The sequence below is a fragment of the Canis aureus genome, chromosome 10 (genome assembly GCF_053574225.1).
Source record: "Canis aureus isolate CA01 chromosome 10, VMU_Caureus_v.1.0, whole genome shotgun sequence".
Classification (NCBI taxonomy): Eukaryota; Metazoa; Chordata; class Mammalia; order Carnivora; family Canidae; genus Canis; species Canis aureus.
In genome coordinates, this window is record NC_135620.1 from 46,855,924 (window position 1) to 46,875,798 (window position 19,875).

The following is a 19,875-nucleotide window of genomic DNA, read 5'->3' on the forward strand; positions in this document are numbered from 1 at the left end:
AAGAAAAACCTCTAGTATAATAGCCTTTTCAGAAAGATGTGAATATTCTACAAGTAGCAGGTCTTTCAAGGTTATAACTTAGAATCTGAAACCATACCAGTGCATTTTTCATGCTCTATTAAGCACTAAAATCCACTGGACTATCTTACAAGCTCCTGGTGGCAGATACACATTTTTCAAAATTTCAAATTTCACTTCAGAGTTTTGAATTTTATCTTTGGCAATAAATACTGTCTGTATTTTCCTCAAAGTGACACATGGTCATTTTGTTCTTTTTCAAAAAAATGTCTGCCCCAAACCCAAGCTTGAATAACCATAGTTAATTGTTCTTTGAAATAAATATAGCATTTCTTGGAAAAAGTTCAACATGAAACTCAAAGAAATGCACAAGTACTTATCCTTGAGACACCATGGTACTTTGGAGTACTTTATCTGTACTTCACATTTTGTCAACAAGAATATTAAAAAAGATATGTACTAAAGGGTCGAGATGTAGTAAAATTAATTTTTAATGCTTAATCCAGGACATTCTTTTTTTTTTTTTTTTTTTTAAGATTTTATTTATTCATGAGAGATCCAGAGAGAAAAGAGGCAGAGACAGAGGCAGAGAGAGAAGCAGGCTCCATGCAGGGAGCCCGATGCAGGACTTAATCCCGGGTCTCCGGGATCATGTCATGAGCCAAAGGCAAGCGCCAAACCGCTGAGCCACCCAGGCTGCCCCATCAAGGATATTCTTATGGGCAAAAGGCTTTTTAGTTATTTTTTCTTAATACAACTACATGCTAGAGAAGAGCATAATAACTACCAGAATAGCCTGGTGCCATTGCCTTGAATGTATACAAGGAACCAGCAGTTCTTTTTTTTTTTTTTTTAATCCATCACTGCTTTTGAATCATTAGTGCAAATATTAACACAGTGGAAAAGTCAAATAACAGCTTAGTGTTATAAAATTAGTTTGACTTTGTGGACATCCTGAAAGAGCCTCAGAATTCCTAAGGGTCTGTAGACCAAGTTCTGAGAACCACTGATATAATGGATCAGGAATATATCTAGATTTCACTTGAAATAACCACCATCCTCTGATATAAACTCAAATGATCCCCAACTCATTAAGCAGACATTGCTTTATTTGAACTCATTTTTAATCTATATAACCTCTCTCAAAGAATCCAATCAACTGAAAGGTATTAAATGAGTGACTTTTGAGTACCTACTGTGTCTGAGCTAAGTACTAGGAGATTTATTTGAAGGATTCCTGTTTATGAGGAGTTTATTAGCTCAAAGTTTTAAAACTATGAGACAGAGGCAAGAATATGGTTTCTCACAGTGGTTAACAGTAAAAATTCTAAAAAAATCCCCGTCTAGCAATAAGAATAACACTTTAATGCCAGCAAAAGAACCTCTTTTTTTCTTATCATTCTAATTATTCTGAAAGGCGAACGTGTTAGCATTTTTTATTACTATATACGCTGAAGTATTTACCAGGTTCATTCAGATGTTCCCTCCCAGGAAGCTGCTCGGCATTAATGTCCCCTAAATCACCAGTTTTGGAATCAATGGTTGCCTGAGAGAGTTCTTTTTCAAAAGCCTTGATTTCTTCAGCACTTGCTATCCGATCCTCTGATTCTGTAAACACTCTAATAATACCATCGCTATAAGGAAAAAACAAACACATCTGAAGTCATTGCCATAGTGCATGAACATTATCACACCTGAATGATCCAAAGCAAAAATAATCTGTATTTTATGAATATGAAAAACATTATTATGTATTTATGGCTGAGTAGAGCACTATGCTGATTTCACACATTATCCTCTGTTGCTTTCTAAAGCCATGTTTAGGGTAAAAAAATATATAATTTAAGGGAAAAATCACTGGCAAACAACAGAGAAATATATATTTGACACAATTTTGAATTCCAAGTTCAGTACTGAGCATCATAAAAATCTAGAGACATTCATATACACTTCATGTCAATATTATATAAGTACAAGACTATAAAGAAGGACAATGTGTTGGTTTGCTTTGTACAAAGGGTTCAAATACTCAATACAAAGCTTAGAAAATAGTAGATGCTCATTATCTGTCCATTCGGGAAACGTGGAGTCCATCTTTACATCTTTACTCTGATTAACTAGCGATGTAATCCTAATCAGGAAAATACCAGCCTTGCCTTGGACTAGACAACCCCTATGTTTGGGTAGGAAAGGCAAGTTAGCCACTTTCAAATTCACTAATCCTGCTCAATTCTACAGAGAACTTGGTTTTGTACTTAACCTTCTACTAACAGGAACTTCACCCTTTCAGTTTGTTCATTTTTCTTCAACTTTAAATATGCTTAGGGAGAAAATGACTAAGCCAACAGATTTTTCCTTCGCCCAGCCAAAAAGTAAGTTACCTTGATTCTATTAGGACCTCCATCCCTTACAGTTGCTGCTTTTTTCCTTTGCCTTCCATGCCAGATCTGGCATGAGTGTGGCTCATCCCACTCAGAACTCAGAAGTCTACAACTGAGGTCCTCACCTTCTGGACCACACCAATTCTCCCACTGCCCCAATTTATTAATGCAATCACCAAAGTTAGAACCTTTTTCGTTCATCCTTCTTCTGATCATTCTTCCTCTGCAATATCTTGTATTTTGGCCTTTTATCTATTACCACTGTGAGGATATTATTTCATAATGACACATCCCTACTACTGTAACTGCTTTCTAAATTGCTTTCCTGTCCACTGTCACCACTAGTTAAATTCAGCCTACCTATGTAATAATTCACAGGTTATGCTTTAATCACGTCACTTCTTCAAAAGCTAGAACTCTTTACCCCAAGCATGGAATCTAAAAAATGCCCAGCATTCAAGGTTCTCCACTTTACTGCCTTACCACCTTATCAGTAATCCCTACTATTTCCCAGCATGAGTCCTCTACTATTTTCCTTCATTTTCCACACACATCTGACTCTTGGGTCCATGCTACACCTTTATTCATACCATTTGTTTTGAGAGAAATTCTCATTTCCCTTCTTACTCAGGATCTTTCAATACTAAATTCAAATTTTTTCTTCTTTCTTCATAAAGTTTTTCCACACTAATCTCTATCTTCTCCAATTTCTTTTGTTTTCAATGTTTTGACTGCACAACCTGTAGTATAAGACCGGTGTAATGTAACATTTATCACTGATGTAAAAGTTGTCCTGCCTAGTACTGTTTTTTCAGTCCAGATACACACATATGATTTCCCGATTCACCTGAAGCTCCCTCAGTTTATCTCTGTGCACTAGAGTCCACCAGAGGCCCAGATACATGATATTTATTGACTGACTAGAATATAAATACCTCGCACCAACCACAATGTCACCATTGTCTAGAACACAGCAGCACCATATAGACTGAGCTGGAAGTCGGATTGTTTGAGCACATTCCCCATGTTTCCAGATTCTTAGAGATCTGTCTTCTGCTGTTGTCACAAAATCTAAAATTAATGAATATAGGTAAAATTAGCTTGAGTAAATAAAATTAAATATATGTATTATATACCATTTTTCTAGGAAGGCCTAAGAATACTTTTTAACCCCACACTATTTTAGTTTTACATTTTATGTATTTATCACTTATACACATACAACTTCAAAAATCACATTTTCTACATTTCACACCTTACATGCTATATACTTTGCACCAATAAATTATACAGTCTTTCCTTAAATACTCAAAAAACTTTGACATAACCACCAAATGTGAACTAATATAAACATGATCACATAATTTTCTCCTTCATGAGAAGATGCTTGAGATAAAGCTACTAAATTATTCAAATCATAGTAAACTGATTTAAGTAATTAGCCCTCTTACCCCCACCTCAAGAATGGAACAATGCTCAATACAAAATTTGAAATGCATATTATGTGCTAAGCTTACCTCTACAATTTGGAAAGACAGATATGCTATAAATATAATTGGTATGTCCATAATATACTTCAAGACACTCGCCAGTGATTTGCCACCTTCTAATACTAGCATCATTTGCACAGGAAAGAAATTCTGCTTCACTCAAAATTGCTAAACCTCTTACACAGTCTTCATGCCCTATATTAAAAGAATAATATAAACCAGTTAAGATAGATAATTTGGTTGATGGATCTATGTGTTAAACTAACATTATAAAACATAATCAGTGAGTAGTAAAAACCAATTCTCAAGGCAGAGAAATTCATTTTTTTTCTGTAGGAAAGCCTGGTAATCAAAATTGGTTATTTTAGGTTTACAATATTTTTTATTACCAGTCTTCGGAAGTTATTTACATTTATTTTATCTTCTGTAAATTACTTCTTAAAGCTCTCCAGAAAGAAAATTCTGATCCCAACAACTCTTTTTTTTACCTGACAATTCATTTTCAACTTTTCATCCCCCAAAACAAGAGTAATCTATAACAAACAAAACATTCAAACATGACAAATAGCCTGTAAATCTCTCACCACATAATACTAAAATTAACATTTATAAGGCACTAATGAAAATTAAGAATTAAATCATAGGGATCCCTGGGTGGCGCAGCGGTTTGGCGCCTGCCTTTGGCCCGGGGCGTGATCCTGGAGACCCGGGATCGAATCCCACATCGGGCTCCCGGTGCATGGAGCCTGCTTCTCCCTCTGCCTGTGTCTCTGCCTCTCTGTCTCTCTCTGTGTGACTATCATGAATAAATAAATAAAATCTTTAAAAAAAAAAAAAAAAAAAAGAATTAAATCATAAAAAGGATCTCAATTATTTAAGAATTTGAAATAAAAACTATCAAAAAAGGTAAACTTTATTAAATTATGAAAGAATAGGTTGAGAGGGCAGCCCAGGTGGCTCAGCGGTTTAGCGCCACCTTCAGTCCAGGGCCTGATCCTGGAGATCTGGGATCGAGTCCTACGTCAGGCTCCCTGCATAGAGCCTGTTTCTTTCACTGCCTGTGTCTCTGCCTCTCTCTCTCCCTTTCTCTCTCTCTCCCTCTGTGTCTCTCATGAATAAATAAATAAGGTCTTAAAAAAAAAGAATAGGTTGAGAGAAATTAACTTTTCTGAAACCATACAACTAGTGGAAAAGCTAAAACAAGAATCCAAGTTTCCTGCCTTATAATCCCACTTCTTTTGATTCAACAAAACACAAATATAAAACCAAACATCACTGCTTTATTAACAAAAACATTTCATAATATATACAAATACAAGCATTAAAATGATACAATAAAAACTAATGATCAAGTTTTTTAAAGGCAGTATTTTATGGAATAAAGTTCATTATATTCTTAATTATGTAACTAGAAAAATACATATATTCCATTAATCAAAAGATTTAAAATATTTTTAAAACTTCATAAAACTCAATTTCTCTTAATGTTAATTGAGGCAGTACAGAAGATATTACTTTTTTTATTTTTCAAGGGACAGAAAATTCTCTGAAGCTTATGATCTAATAAAAGAGATCAGGAATCAAAAATATTTCCCATGCTCAGTATTTGCTGTTCAACCAAGTTATTGAAGATTAATGACAACTTGATAACATATGTTGTATGTACAGAAGAAGGAACACAGTGATGCTTAGTTATAACTTGTCCATCTACAAATATTTTTATCTGCACAAAGGGACTTCTTGAAAGTATTATCCAGACTAGTGATCAACTTTCAAGGAAAAATAAAAGAGAAGAAAAACAACAAAAGGGGCAGCCATGGTGGCTCAGCAGTTTACCACCGCCTTTGGCCCAGGGCATGATCCTGGAGACCCGGGGTCGAGTCCCACACTGGGCTCCCTGCATGGGGCATGCTTCTCCTTCTGCCAGTGTCTCTATCTCTCTGTCCCTCTGTTTCTCATGAATAAATAAAAAATTCACAACAAAAATTTAATTGTTCCACAGATAAATCAGGAATACCAGTATCAGTAAGCAGATGCCTCAGTGCAGGAGTTATTTAATAGGTGAGGTTCAAAAAGACTACCCACCTAAAATCCCAATGTGAGTCTGAAATTTGTTATTACTAAATAATGTACTTCAAAACTCACAAAAGCACTAATGATGTCTTCCTCTATATATGAAATTAACAATAGTGACCCACTATTCATAAAGCCTATACTTGGGACACCTGGGTGGCTCAGTCAGTTAAATGTCTGCCTTCAGCTCAGGCCATGATCCCAGAGTCCTGGGATTGAGTCCCACATCAGGCTGTCTGCTCCTGCTTCTCCCTCTGCCCCATTGCCTGCTTATATACATGCTCTCTCTCTCCACTCTCTCAAATAAATAAAATCTTCAAAAAAGAAGATTATGTTATATATTATTATGTTTGGAAGTTTCAGGCTGAACTTGTTAAATCAAAAATTGTATACCATATTATAATCTCATCAAGTAGCCATTTATTAGTACACATCTAGTTGCTTTACGGGAGGTCTCATATCTTTTACAAGATTTGAAATATTGTCAGAAAAATTACATTTACCCAAATTAAATGATTCAAATACACTGATGTTTCTCAAATGCCATTTTCATGCTTCTAAACTTTTGAGAAAACACCACTGGAGTGAATATGAAATGATAAGACTATAAAAGTTGTCACTCTGATCTTACCTGAAAAAGTCCTCTCACACCTTCCAGCTTTCCACAGTTTAATAGTCTTGTCTGCTGATCCAGTTAACATTAAGCCCTGCTCAGGTAAGATCTTTACTGCCCATACTGCAGCTGTATGACCCTGTGAGTGAAACGGGAATTAATATAGGTTGCCACAGAATCATCACACTTAGTTATCATGTAGAACATTCACAAAGAACTACTATTATACCTGTAAGGTCATCATGCACTTGTCATTCAGCCAGACTTTAGCAGTGGTGTCCCATGAGCCACTCAGTAATGTCCCAAATTTTCCAGATGAAAGACTACAAACTGAAGGGGGAAAAGGCATTAGTTAATACAGTGTTATACAGAAAAATGTTCAACCTTGCTGGTTATTAAGGCATTGCAATTTTATTTTTTAATTTTTTAAAGATTTATTTATTTGAGAGAGAAAACACTTCTGCAAAGAGAGAGGGAGAGAAAATCTCAAGCAGACTCCATACTGAGTATGGAGCCCGACACAGGGTTCAATCTCACGAGCCTGAGAACACGACCTGAGCTGAATGAAACCAAGAGTTAGACACCTAACTGACTATGCCACCCTGGAGCTCCCAAAGCACTGCATTTTAAAAACACTTTCTGAACTGAGAGTACCTTGGCTAGTTAAGCTTACTGAATGGAGATGAAAAAGAGTGTAGTGATCAAGAGTAGACTCTACACCAGAATGTCTGGGTACAAGTTGAGGCTGTACAACTTATGGACTGTCTGACCAAGGGACAAATTCAGATTCCTCATCTATAAAATGAGAAGCAGGATCAAAGGGGTTGCACAGTGACTTCTGGTTATAAAAACCACACAGAAAGTTAATGAAAATGATTTTGAAATGCTGTTTATACAGATATTTAGTCTAGTTTTTTTTTTTTAAAGATTTTATTTATTTATTCGTGAGAGACATAGAGAAAGAGAGAGGCAGAGACATAGGCAGAGGGAGAAGTAGGCTCTCCTCAGGGAGCCCAATGTGGGACTCGATTCCAGGACTCCAGGATCATGCACTGGGCCGATGGCAGGCGCCAAACTGCTGAGCCACCCAGGTGCCACCCAGGTGACCTGATATTTAGTTAACATAACAAAAAAACCACAAAAACACTTCAGCCCAGCTAAATATTCAACAGTATCGGAATAGGTAATTAAATGTCTTATTATCTTAATGTAAAATTATATAAGCTAAAAATTAAACATTTGAAAAATTATCTAAAAATACAGAAACAAAAGACAGTTCTGGTTAAAAATGGCCGATTGTTGGGGCGACTGGATGGCTCGGTTGGTTGAGCGTCTGACTCTTGATTTTGGCTCAAGTCATTTCCTCAGGTCCTGGGATTGAGCCATGTGTCAGGTTCCATGCTCAATGAGGTGTCTGCTTGAGATTCTCTCTCCCTCCCCCCAGTCATACGCTTGCTCACTCACTCTCTCTCAAATAAGTAAATCTCCCAAAAAAAACTGGTAGATTGTTCAGAGTAAAGCTATCAATGGTGTTAATCTATAAGGACAAAGAAAACAGAAAACAACGTAATTGACTTAGCAAAATGGTGGAGGTTATAATTTAAACACCCACAGAAAAAGACCAAAATCAAGTGACTCCCCCAGGGAATTCTCATGAAACTCAATTTCCAACTACTAGGTTTGATGGAGAATGGGGCTAGGCAGAGGACTTAAAATGCTAGATCTCTACTTTCAGTCTACTGTGTCGGGAAAGTACATCCTCATCTACTGCAGGAAACTCAAGGTTTATTCACTGGAGGAACTGAAGCACAGTTTGCAGATTCAAGAAGTCAGGTAAAATAAAGGTCTGGAATAAGAAGCCCCATGAAACACAAGGGAAATAAATGGAAAATCTTCATTTCTTCTCTAATACCAGCAGCCAGGCAAGAGGCAGGAGAATTCTGCTCTAGAAGACTGAATAATGCTAAAGAACTTCAGATAAAGACATGTAAAAGGGTGTCCCATCTAAAGGTCAGACCACCATCAAATTGCCTTCTAATGAAGCCCAGCAATCACCAAGCTTCATCTACACAAGCTAAAAAAATTTCAACTTCTTTATACCTCATTCTTAAACATGAGCAGCCAATTTAATATCAACAACCATTTAATCAAAGTCTCCAACATGAAAGAGAAAAATCCAAACATAAAAATAAGGGGGAAAGGGGTAAGCAATCCAGAAGTGACAAATCCAACTTCAGGAAGCAAAGGAGGCAGGGAGGGCACCTGGGTGATGCAGTCAGTTAAAGCATCTGACACTTGGTTTTGGCTCAGGTTGTGATCTCAGGATCCCGAGATTGAGCCCCACACTTAGTGTGGAATCTACATGAGACTCTCTCAGATTAAAAAAAAAAAAATTTTTTTTAAAAAGGAAGCAAAAAACAAAAAAGTGAATACTATAATATTTGCAAATAGATATTATAGAAGAAAAGAAATGAGAGAACACGAAAAATAAAAGCTAAAAGTAGAAGAACCCAAGCCAAAATTAAATGGCACTAGGAAAAACAAAGTCTCCCAGAGAATTAGACTAAAAAGAAACAAAAAATGAAAAAGTTTAAACAGAAAATAATTTCAGAATGTTCAATATCCAACAAATAGGGATTCTAGAAATAGATAATAGGGACAGGGTAGAGAGGACAAAGAAACAGTACAAAAGAAAGATTCTCAAAAGTGAAGGACATGAATGTCTAGATTCAATGAACCCACAAAGGTGCCAAATGAAAGGCACTTTCAGAGACAGAGATACATTGTGAAAATTTGTATCATCAGAAATAGACAAGATCTAAAAGCTTACAAAGAGACCAGAAAGAAGTATGTTCTACAGAGAAGATGGGAAATTAGAACAGCACCAAACTTTTCAGTTAATACCTTACACTAAAGGCCAATAGAGCAATGCCTTCAAAATTCTGAGATTTGGGATCCCTGGGTGCCTGCCTTTGGCCCAGGGCATGATCCTGGAGTTCCGGGATCGAGTCCCACATTGGGCTCCCTGTGTGGAGTCTGCTTCTTCCTCTGCCTGTGTCTCTGTCTCTCTCTCTCATGAATAAATAAATAAAATCATTACAAAAATTTCTGAGATTAAATAGTTTTAACATAGGATTTTACATCTAGCCAAATTAACAATCAAATGTAAGGATAGAATACAGTCGTTTTCTAGTATACAAATATATTTAGCCCCTATGTCACAGCTTTCTTAAGCTGTGATAGCTGTATTACACCAAAACAAAAGTGTAAGTTAAGAATGAGAAAAATATGAGAATTTTTTCTAGGAAATACACTGGCAAAGGGAAATCCAGGGTTGACATCAGCCCAGAACATCAATCCAACACTAGGCCTGAAGAGGTTAAGTTTCCAGGAAAAACACAGAACAGATAAATATTGTGATGTGTGTGATAGCCATTAGTGATATTCATCAGATATTTTGTGCTCTTTACCTTCCAAACAAATGGTAATATTGAACTTGCCCAGTTGTTTTGGCTTTAGGCATGCCTTGTGACTTGTTCTGGCATTGAAAGATGAGCAGAAATGGTCTTTTTTTTTTTTTTTAAGATTTTATTTATTTATTCATGAGAGTCAGAGAGAGGGAGAGAGGCAGAGACACAGGCAGAGGGAGAAGCAGGCTGCATGCAGGGAGCCTGACATGGGACTTGATCCCGGGTTTCCAGAATCACGCCCTGGGCTGAAGGCGGCGCTAAACCGCTGAGCCACCAGGGCTGCCCAGATGAGCAGAAATGTTATTTGGCTGGTGAAAGCTTAAAGGACAGGTACACGATTAAGCCATGTTCCTTCTCTGCTCCTCCAATGTCTGTGAAAGCACATACTAAGATGAAGCATCTGTCATCCTAGATCCCTGCATAGTTCTACAAAGCAGAGCCCCCTGCTGCACTGCACTAGATGTGTAACTAGCAAACTTTCATTGTGTTAAGCTCCAGCAATTCTGGAGTTGTCTGCTACCACAATGTCATCTAGCCTGATTTAGAAATTGGTAGCACAAGCCAGGCCCTGATGAAACAAGAACCCACAAATGGCATTAGCTTAATGGGCAGGTGGTGAGGAGGACACTAATCAGAGAGTGGAAGTGTGGTAATCCTTATGCAGTGAGGAATATCTGGTAAAACTGCTGCTCGCGAGAACCCAAGACATGATAAACTAGCAGCTTTAAAGAAAGAGGTTGGAAAATGGGACTTCAGTGATAGGTGTCATTATCAGCTACATCTAAGTACTAAAATAATGGAATGAGAACAAGACGTGGCTGGTTCTCAAGCAGGAATGGAGTCAGAAACTTAAGGACTTGCGGGGTTAGAAGAACCAATTACTTCTCAACCCCAAATGATAAAATACCAACCTGAGAAGGCCTTTTAGCAGCAAAGGACAACTGAAACTAAGTCATGCAAGAGGAACAAATAAAAAACATGACCAGCATGTACAGTGCTAAAATTTCTAAATGGATTTTAAGTATACCCAAAGCAAAGCAAATTAGGTTGTCACCATGAAAATAATTGCCTTCAGCTGAACAAATGGCTCAGGGAAAAGAACTTGAGCGTGCAGCTTCCCACTGAGGTCTGACAGGCTCATGGCCTCAAGAGTAAAATCCGGAAAGGCATGTACGGAAAGAGGAAAGGAGAGAGGGGGAGAAATACAACAAATCAGACTACAACTGAGGGTACACAGAGGTCTGACTAGAACCAAATGGGCAAGAAGCCAACAAGAGAGTTGCACTGCCAAGAACTAAAAGAAAGTCTGTGACTGTTCAAAACTTAAAATGACCCCTAAGCACCAAACCTCCAGGCAGAAGGCAAGCTGAGTTTAGTCTCCAAGAAGGGTATACATCAAGATGACCAAGGAGAGTAACAGAAAAGAAAGAATACCCTGGAGGGCCAAAGTAGAGCTGTAAAGGACAATGGACTAGCAAACCCCTTTTAGAGACCCAAGGGACCAGATCACAAAAATCTCTTCACTCTCATAGTAGCCAAGTCCTGGAAACAGCTGCCCATCTAGATGTCAGAATGACTACAGATTAGGAACTGCTGTCTTGCATCATTCCCTTTTCTGAATGGTAGTGCTTACCCTACAGTTCCACAATTGTATCCTGACTGGGTGAAAGGATGACAGAGAACATGTGTTTTTAGCCCACAGATCTCTGACTTTAAGAGGAATTATATCTGGACCAGATGTCAAAACACCTAAGCCTCATCTCCTTGATGCTTAAAACACTATCACCCAGGGGATCCCTGGGTGGCGCAGGGGTTTAGCGCCTGCCTTTGGCCCAGGGCGCAATCCTGGAGACCCGGGATCGAATCCCACCTCGGGCTCCCGGTGCATGGAGCCTGCTTCTCCCTCTGCCTATGTCTCTGCCTCTCTCTCTCTCTCTCTCTCTGTGACTATCATAAATAAATAAATAAATTAATTAATTAAAAAAAAAAAACAACACTATCACCCAGAGATTCTTAACTTTGGGATTGATGCTGTAATTGGAGGGGAATTTCAGCTTTTCTGACATTGAGAGAATGGTGGGTATTTTCTGCCTGCACAAAGAACAGAGAACAAGCTGAATAACTGATAACCTGAGGCAGACTGTGGTAGCTTGCCCTTTTTGTGCATGATGTTAGGCACAGCCAATTGTATCTACATTAGTCAAAAGTATGAACGGTGGCTGACACTTTTAGGTACATGCTTTTAAGAGTCAATGCATTATTAATCACATTGCTCTTTCACTGCTACAACAAACTTCTGAAGCACATATAGAGAGAGCCTCCATCAGCCTGGGCCCCTGAGAAACTCTGATGAGCAGATTCCCCTCACTAATCCACGATGAATGTATATGGTGGGTGAGAAAAACTGTTGTGCGAGAACACTGAGATCATGGAAGTGTCTGTTACTATACCATAACTTGGCCTATTTTGACTCATTATATGTTAGACTGTTTGAAAAACATAATTGGCATCTAGGAGACTTCCTGAAACTCTTGTAAAATATCAATAAGATAGGGACACCTGGGTGGCTCAGCAGGTGAGCGTCTGCCTTTGGCTCAGGGTGTGATCCCGGGCAGGGATCGAGTCCCACACTGGGCTCCCCACAAGGAGCCTGCTTCTCCCTCTGCCTATGTCTCTGCTTCTGTGTCTCTCATGAATTAATATATAAAACCTTAAAAAAAAAAAAGATATTTCTTACTGGATGTAATTTAAGAATTATATATATATATATATATATAGATTGAATAAACATTTCCCAAATTTTGTTACCCTACTCTACTCCAGAAAGTCACTTATATTATTTATTATATATAATATATATATCTCCTCCTTGGAGACTAAATATATATACATGTAATATATTTGTACATTATAAAATTAAAAATTAAATTTAAAAAATTAGTCGAGAAATAGTCTTGGTGATTGGAACAGAAAATATCTTCTGTGGATCTGTAAAGTATTACCCATGCTTAGTCACAGGGACAAAGACTGAAAGAGTTTACTATACACATAAAAATACGATTACTGTATTTGAATATTGAAATCAAAGTAAATTTTGCCATTTATATGAAAAGTTGCTTTTCAAATAGTTCAATTTTTTTTAAAAAAATCAACTTAAAGTGTATGTATCATCAGTTGCTCTTTAAATTCAAATATCCAGAAGGGTAGTAAATTTAATCATCTGATTCTTATATGAATACATTATTAATGTCTAAAAACAGAGAACCATAAGCATATCTTGATAGTTGTAATTGGGAATGCTTTTTATATTCTCCCAGAGATCAATGTAACATATAATTCAAGAGAAACATTATTTTAGAGCACTCAGAAAATTTCTTTCTTAAAATTTCTTTCAAGATCAGGCAGAAAGAATGAATAACAAAATAAATCTCTTTCAATAAGTATAGGGAACACTCAGCTTTGATTAAGTACGCACTTACCTTTTTTTTTTTTTTTAAAGATTTTATTTATTTATTCATGAGAGACACAGAGACAGAGAGGCAGAGACACAGGCAGAGGGAGAAGCAGGCTCCCTGCAGGGAGCCCTATGTGGGACTCGATCCCGGGACTCCAGGATCACACCCTGGGCTAAAGGTGGTGCTAAACCACTGAGCCACCTGGGCTGCCCTGCACTTACCTTCTGATCCAGAAATGGATATTAAATCTAAATGACACTTCCAAAAGAATGAAATGATACATGCACAGAACCATTTATAATGCATTATCTATACTAGCAAAAGATTGAAAATTCAAATGTCCATTAATGGGGGACTGGCTGAATAAGCTAGAATAGCCATGGTAAAGCTAACTAAACAGTAAATTATAATGCCACTGTAAAAACGAATGAATAAGATTTCTATACAGTGTAATAAAGAGATCTCCAAGGTAATAATATTACTAAGCAAAAAGAGGAGGGGCAGAAAATTGCATAGGGTATGTTATCTTTTTATCTTTTATCTTACATATAAAGGAGCAATATAAATATACATTCATATCTGTTAACACAGTTAATAAAGTATAAGGAAAGGGATGGTACAAGAAGGCAATACAGACTAAATATGGACTTTTTTGAATATACCTTGAATTCTTTTTTCTTTGAAACTATATATATGTTTTATAGAATTATAAAACAAGATTAAGTTTTAAAAAATCCTGTTGAGTACCATTACAGTCTGAACTGAGGTTTCCACTTTTTATTCTCACTTTAAAAAAAAAAAGGCAAAAAACACAGGGCTTCTTGGCAAAACAGCTGATTTCGGGTTAGAACGAAAAATGCATACAGTGAACCTAGAACATTCTGTACTACCAAAAGCAAGGAAGACTGCTAAAGATCTTGTCAAAAGCTCACAGGGGCAATTGAGGTTTCCAATCCAAATACGGGAAAATTTGAATATGAAAAAAAAAAAAAAAAGAAGCTAGGAAACTACTCATCCTGAAACTCCGTAAAAGAGTATTTATCCTGTTCTTCCTGTATAAAAGTCTCACATGTAACCAAAGAATTAATATGAGGAAATTCTACATTTTAAAAAAATGCTAGCTATTAAATGCAAAAATAATGGTAGAATTAGAATACAATGATTTCACAAATCTTAATGACATACTAGACCTGTGTGTGATCAATACATGCTAAAAACTATTACATAAAAGACTGATGGAAATTTAAAATGAATGACGCAACACTTGAATCTACTAATTAACCTTAACATCACAGAGATATTAAGTGCCTCTTAATGTGCTACGACAGAAAATACATAATAGTACCTAAATGTGTACTTGTCTAAAACTTGAATCTGAATCTGATTAAGTTTCTAGATCTAACAGCTTATGAAACATACAGGGGATTGACAAACATGTTAAAAGGAAACCATGAGACTTTAATCAACAAAATTCAGAATGTAGGAAATCCTACAAGTTAAATAAGCTGGTTCCAAATAGAGAGGGGTGAAAAAAGGGAAAGAAATCCATAGATTAAAAGACATGTGGACCTTAGTTGGGTCACAGTTCAAACAAACTGTAAAAAAAATTTATGAGATAACAGAGTGTAATTTGAGCCTTCACAGGATATTTGATAAGAAATTAGATTTTGTTTTAGGTGTAATGATGATTCAAAAAAAAAAAAAAAAAAAGATAATTCTTATCCTTTAGAGAGATCAGCAAACTAAGGCCTATGGGCCACCTATTTTTGTACAGTGCACAAACTAGGAATGGTTTTTACATTTTTAAGTGATTGAGGGAAAAAAATTAAAAGCTATTTCCTGATATGCGAAAATTATGACACTTATATTTCACTGTCCATAAATAGAGGTTTATTGAAATACAGACATGCCCATTCATTATCTTATTGTCAGTGGCTGCTTTTGTATACAACAGCAGAGTTAAATAGTTGTATAAATGACCATATGGCCTGCAAAGACTAAAATATTTAGTATCTGGCCCTTTATAGAAAAAGTTTCCAAACCCTATTTTAGAGCTACATAAGAAAGTATTTACAAATGAAATGGTATTAAAATTATACAGCTGCTTAATGGAACACTTCACTTTCTACATATAAGCACGTCAACCTTTACCAATGACAATAAATCTGCAACATAGAATTTACAGAATGATGATGGTCCAAAAAGGTTTTCACTACCAAGCTATAGATATAGGTAAAACAAATATAATAAATTGTACGGAATGCAAATATGTGAATTTTCTTTTCAAGAGGATAAAACTTCAAATAGTAAAAACCCAAAGCATTCTACTCACCAGTATTTTTGTGACCTTTTAGTATATAAAGTGGTGCTGGACTTTCCAGTGAGAAAATGCAAATATTGTGGTCATTTCCTCCAGTGGCAATTAGTCCATGAGGGTACATGTCACTTGAAGGTATGATACATACACAAGACACAAAATTGGAGTGGCCACTCATACAGTGCATTTCTGTAAAGCCCCTGTTAGGACTAGAAAGACATGACATGGTAATTAATAAGATATACATTCTCCCCTTACTTAGCATAGGACATGAGTTGTCAAAGTATTTACTTTCTTTTAGTATCTAGGTTGAACTTTACGGTACATACTACTTTAAGAATCTATTGTTTTAAAGTTAAACATTAAATATTTAATTTTATTAGCTACTATTGAGATTCACATCAGATTTGAAGTTTAATTTGTATTTCATTGGGAAGAGCATGTCAATTAACAGAAAGAATAAGCAAGGAAAAGGAGGGAAACAAGTGGCTTTTTCTCATATTCCATCTTTATTTCTATTTATCCATGACTGTTACCTTCAGAAATACCTAGTGAAGTGAAATATTCATTCAATTGGATAATAGAATCTACTATTGATAAGCCTTACGACTACTAGGATATTTTCACACTATAAAACATTAACTTAGTACCCATTAGTACAGTATGTATATCTAAATAGCCCCTCTTGCACAAAGCAAAAGCCTGAAGTTTTCTTCTTTAGGAAAATTGAAAATCTTTGACTAGGAGGACACAAGGCATAGTTGAGCCTTGGGGTATGAGGAGCATGTACATTCACATTCCTTTAGGTAGATCAGTCCAGTGAAATGGTCTAGCCAGATAACCCCACAGTGAAGCTCACAGCCAGCAGCCTCAACTGTGAGCAGAGCCTCCCAGGAGCTTTTTAAGTTCTCGACTCTTTAACAATGAGCACAAAATAAGGATTACCAGGTCTGGGGAAAGCCCTCTCCAGCATGAAATACAGTGATCAAAAAGAATAGGAAGGGGGAAAAACCTATTTATTTATATCTTTATTTATTTTTAAGAGATTTTATTTATTTATCCATGAGAGACAGAGAGACAGAGAGAGAGAGACAGACAGAGACAGAGACAAAGGCTGAGGGAGAAGCAGGCTCCATGCAGGGAGACCGATGTGGGAATTGATCCCAGATCATGTCCTGGGCCAAAGGCAGACACTCAACTGCTGAGCTACCCAGGCATCCTGGGAAAAACCTATTTAAAGAAATCAGATCACTAAGAAGAAAATAACTTAAAAAAAATCACTATCATTCTTAGAAGATATTTCAACCACAGAATATGAGCATAATTTCACAAAAGTCAAGGCAATTTCTGAGAGAACACAGCAGGGAGAGAATGAGAGAGGGAGAGAGAAAATAAATTTAGAAACAAGTTCAAGCTCCTGAAAATAGGACAGAGGAAATCAAGAGAAAGAAACCTAAGAACTGACTTAAGAAAATGTCCCAGAATTTACAGACACGAGTTTTCACGTTAAAGGTCCCACTAATGGCCCTTAACTATGCTTGAATATACACAGCCTGCCAGAGAGAAAAAAATGACAGCTCAAGAATCACAATGGCTTCAGACTTCTCAATTGTAACACTAGAGGCTAGAATACAAAGGATCAATGGCTCCTTAATTCTGAAGAAAAATTATTTGGGCATTAGAATGCTACAAACATTTAAATTATTACTCAAGTAGCAAGGCAGAATAAAATCATTCTTAAACTTGCAACGTCTTAATACATTTATTATCAGTGCAATGTATTTCACAGGAAGCTCCTAGAAGATATGCTCCAATTAGGCATCAAGGAAATAAACTAGGGAGGCACCTGGGTGGTGGTTAAGTGGTGAAGCATCTGCTGTCAACTCAGGTCATGATCCCAGGACCCTGGGATCTAGCCCCGCAGACTCTCTGAGCCTGCTTCTCGTTCTCCCTCTGCCTGTCACTCTCCCTGCTTGTGTGGGCTCCCTGCCTCTCCACTCCCATCATATAAGTAAATAAAATAAGAAAGAAAGAAAGAAAGAAAGAAAGAAAGAAAGAAAGAAAGAAAGAAAGAAAGAAAGAAAGAAAGAAAGAAAGAAAGAAAGAAAGAAAGAAAGAAAGAAAGAAAGAAAGAAAGAAAGAAAGAAAGAAAGAAAGAAAGAAAGAAAGAAAGAAAGAAAGAAAGAAAGAAAGAAAGAAGGAAAGAAAGAAAGAAAGAAAGAAAGAAAACTAAGAAAGTAAAAAGATAGAGAAAATAGAAATCCAAAACAAAGGCCCCAAAGAAGGAACTGTGGAGAGTACAATGAAGGGAGATCTCAGGATTGGTTGTGCACCAGGAGTAGAGACCAGGGTCAGAAAGTTTTCATTGCCAGGAAGATGAAACTGTAAAATATCCAGTGTGTCTAAAGGTCTTAGAAGAGATTTAGACAACTAGCAAAGAATATGAAGTTGAATTAGAGATAAATACACAGAAAATGAAACAAACGAAAACCCCAAAACAGGGCACTTACTAGCTACAGGCAGATAATAAAATGGTTGAGGAAAAGTTATAGTTTATTCCACAGCTCTGGTGTAAATAGACTCTGTTCTGTAATAAAATACTGATTTTATCTAAATTAAGTTTAACTATAAGGGTCAGAGTATAGAAAAAATGCATATGTGATGAGGGTTAATAGGGGGTAGAAAGAGCTAAATTCTAATACTGCATAGAAGGAATAGAAAATGCCTAAAATATTTAAAAAATAAAAAGACACAATAAAGCACTTTATACATACACGTGGAAGTAAAGTAAAAATAAGCAGGTAAAAAAGATTAAAATTTTGTCTCCAAGAAAGGGAAATGGAGGTTAGGAAGAGAATGGCTCTAATTTCTTAACAAACTCCAAGGAACTATTTGACTTAAGACCCAAAATGTTGGGATCCCTGGGTGGCGCAGCGGTTTGGCGCCTGCCTTTGGCCCAGGGCGCGATCCTGGAGACCCGGGATCAAATCCCACGTCAGGCTCCCGGTGCATGGAGCCTGCTTCTCCCTCTGCCTGTGTCTCTGCCTCTCTCTCTCTCTCTCTCTGTGACTATCATAAATAAATAAAAATTAAAAAAAAAAAAAAAAAGACCCAAAATGTTGAGAGTTTACATGAGGGAGAAGTCATTTCAACCTCAGCATGGTCAGGGAAGATGGGCACACAATCCTAAATTTTTAAAAAATTTTTATTTTGGGATCCCTGGGTGGCGCAGCGGTTTGGCGCCTGCCTTTGGCCCAGGGCGCGATCCTGGAGACCGGGGATCGAATCCCACATCGGGCTCCTGGTGCATGGAGCCTGCTTCTCCCTCTGCCTGTGTCTCTGCCTCTCTTTCTCTCTGTGTGACTATCATAAATAAATAAAAATTAAAAAAATAAAAATAAAAATAAAAATTTTTATTTATTTATTCATGACAGACACAGAGAGAGAGAGAGAGAGAGAGAGAGAGAGAGGCAGAGACACAGGCAGAGGGAGAAGCAGGCTCCATTGCAGGGAGCCTGACGTGGGACTCGATCCCCAGTCTCCAGGATCACACCCTGGGCTGAAGGCAACGCTAAACCTCTGGGCCATGGGGGCTGACCACAATCTTAAATTTGAAGTTGCATCTTTCATTTACAGGTCGTTTTCAAAAGGCAACACAATAGTTGGTAACAGACTTGAGAAATTTGAAGTGGGCTTATGGAGGTTTGAAGCAGTCTGAAACAATGGCATATTGACTGTTTCAGTTCCACGTACACCCAAAAAATAACATCGTCATTCTGAGGGGTCTTCAGAAGGCCCAGAGAATTCCTGGATTTTCAATGGTCTTTTGCGAAAGATAGTATCAGTTTAGAGTATCCCAGAATGAAGGGATGCACTAAAACTAAATTAAATCCCCCCCAACATTCCCAATCTATCTGTACACTAACTACTTTGATCCAGAACTCTATCAACAATGTACATGAGAAAACAATTTTCATTTATTATTTGGCTACAAACATTTACAGCACATTAACTTTATTAATATACCATGAAATAGAAATTGTCAGGACATCAGCCTT

General features: G+C 36.9%; 1 protein-coding gene across 3 annotated transcripts in view; it reads right to left on the reverse strand.

The window, feature by feature from the left end:
- Positions 1-19,875, reverse strand: part of PLAA (phospholipase A2 activating protein) — a 38,357-nt gene that overhangs the window by 15,322 nt on the left and 3,160 nt on the right. For all 3 annotated transcript variants that reach the window (XM_077912187.1, XM_077912186.1, XM_077912188.1), the window contains 6 exons: positions 15,833-16,026; positions 6,805-6,905; positions 6,594-6,714; positions 3,917-4,084; positions 3,335-3,470; positions 1,483-1,652 (listed from right to left, as the gene is read on the reverse strand). In XM_077912187.1, coding sequence (XP_077768313.1) covers positions 1,483-1,652; positions 3,335-3,470; positions 3,917-4,084; positions 6,594-6,714; positions 6,805-6,905; positions 15,833-16,026 — 890 coding nt within the window. The remainder of the gene's footprint in view (positions 1-1,482; positions 1,653-3,334; positions 3,471-3,916; positions 4,085-6,593; positions 6,715-6,804; positions 6,906-15,832; positions 16,027-19,875) is intronic.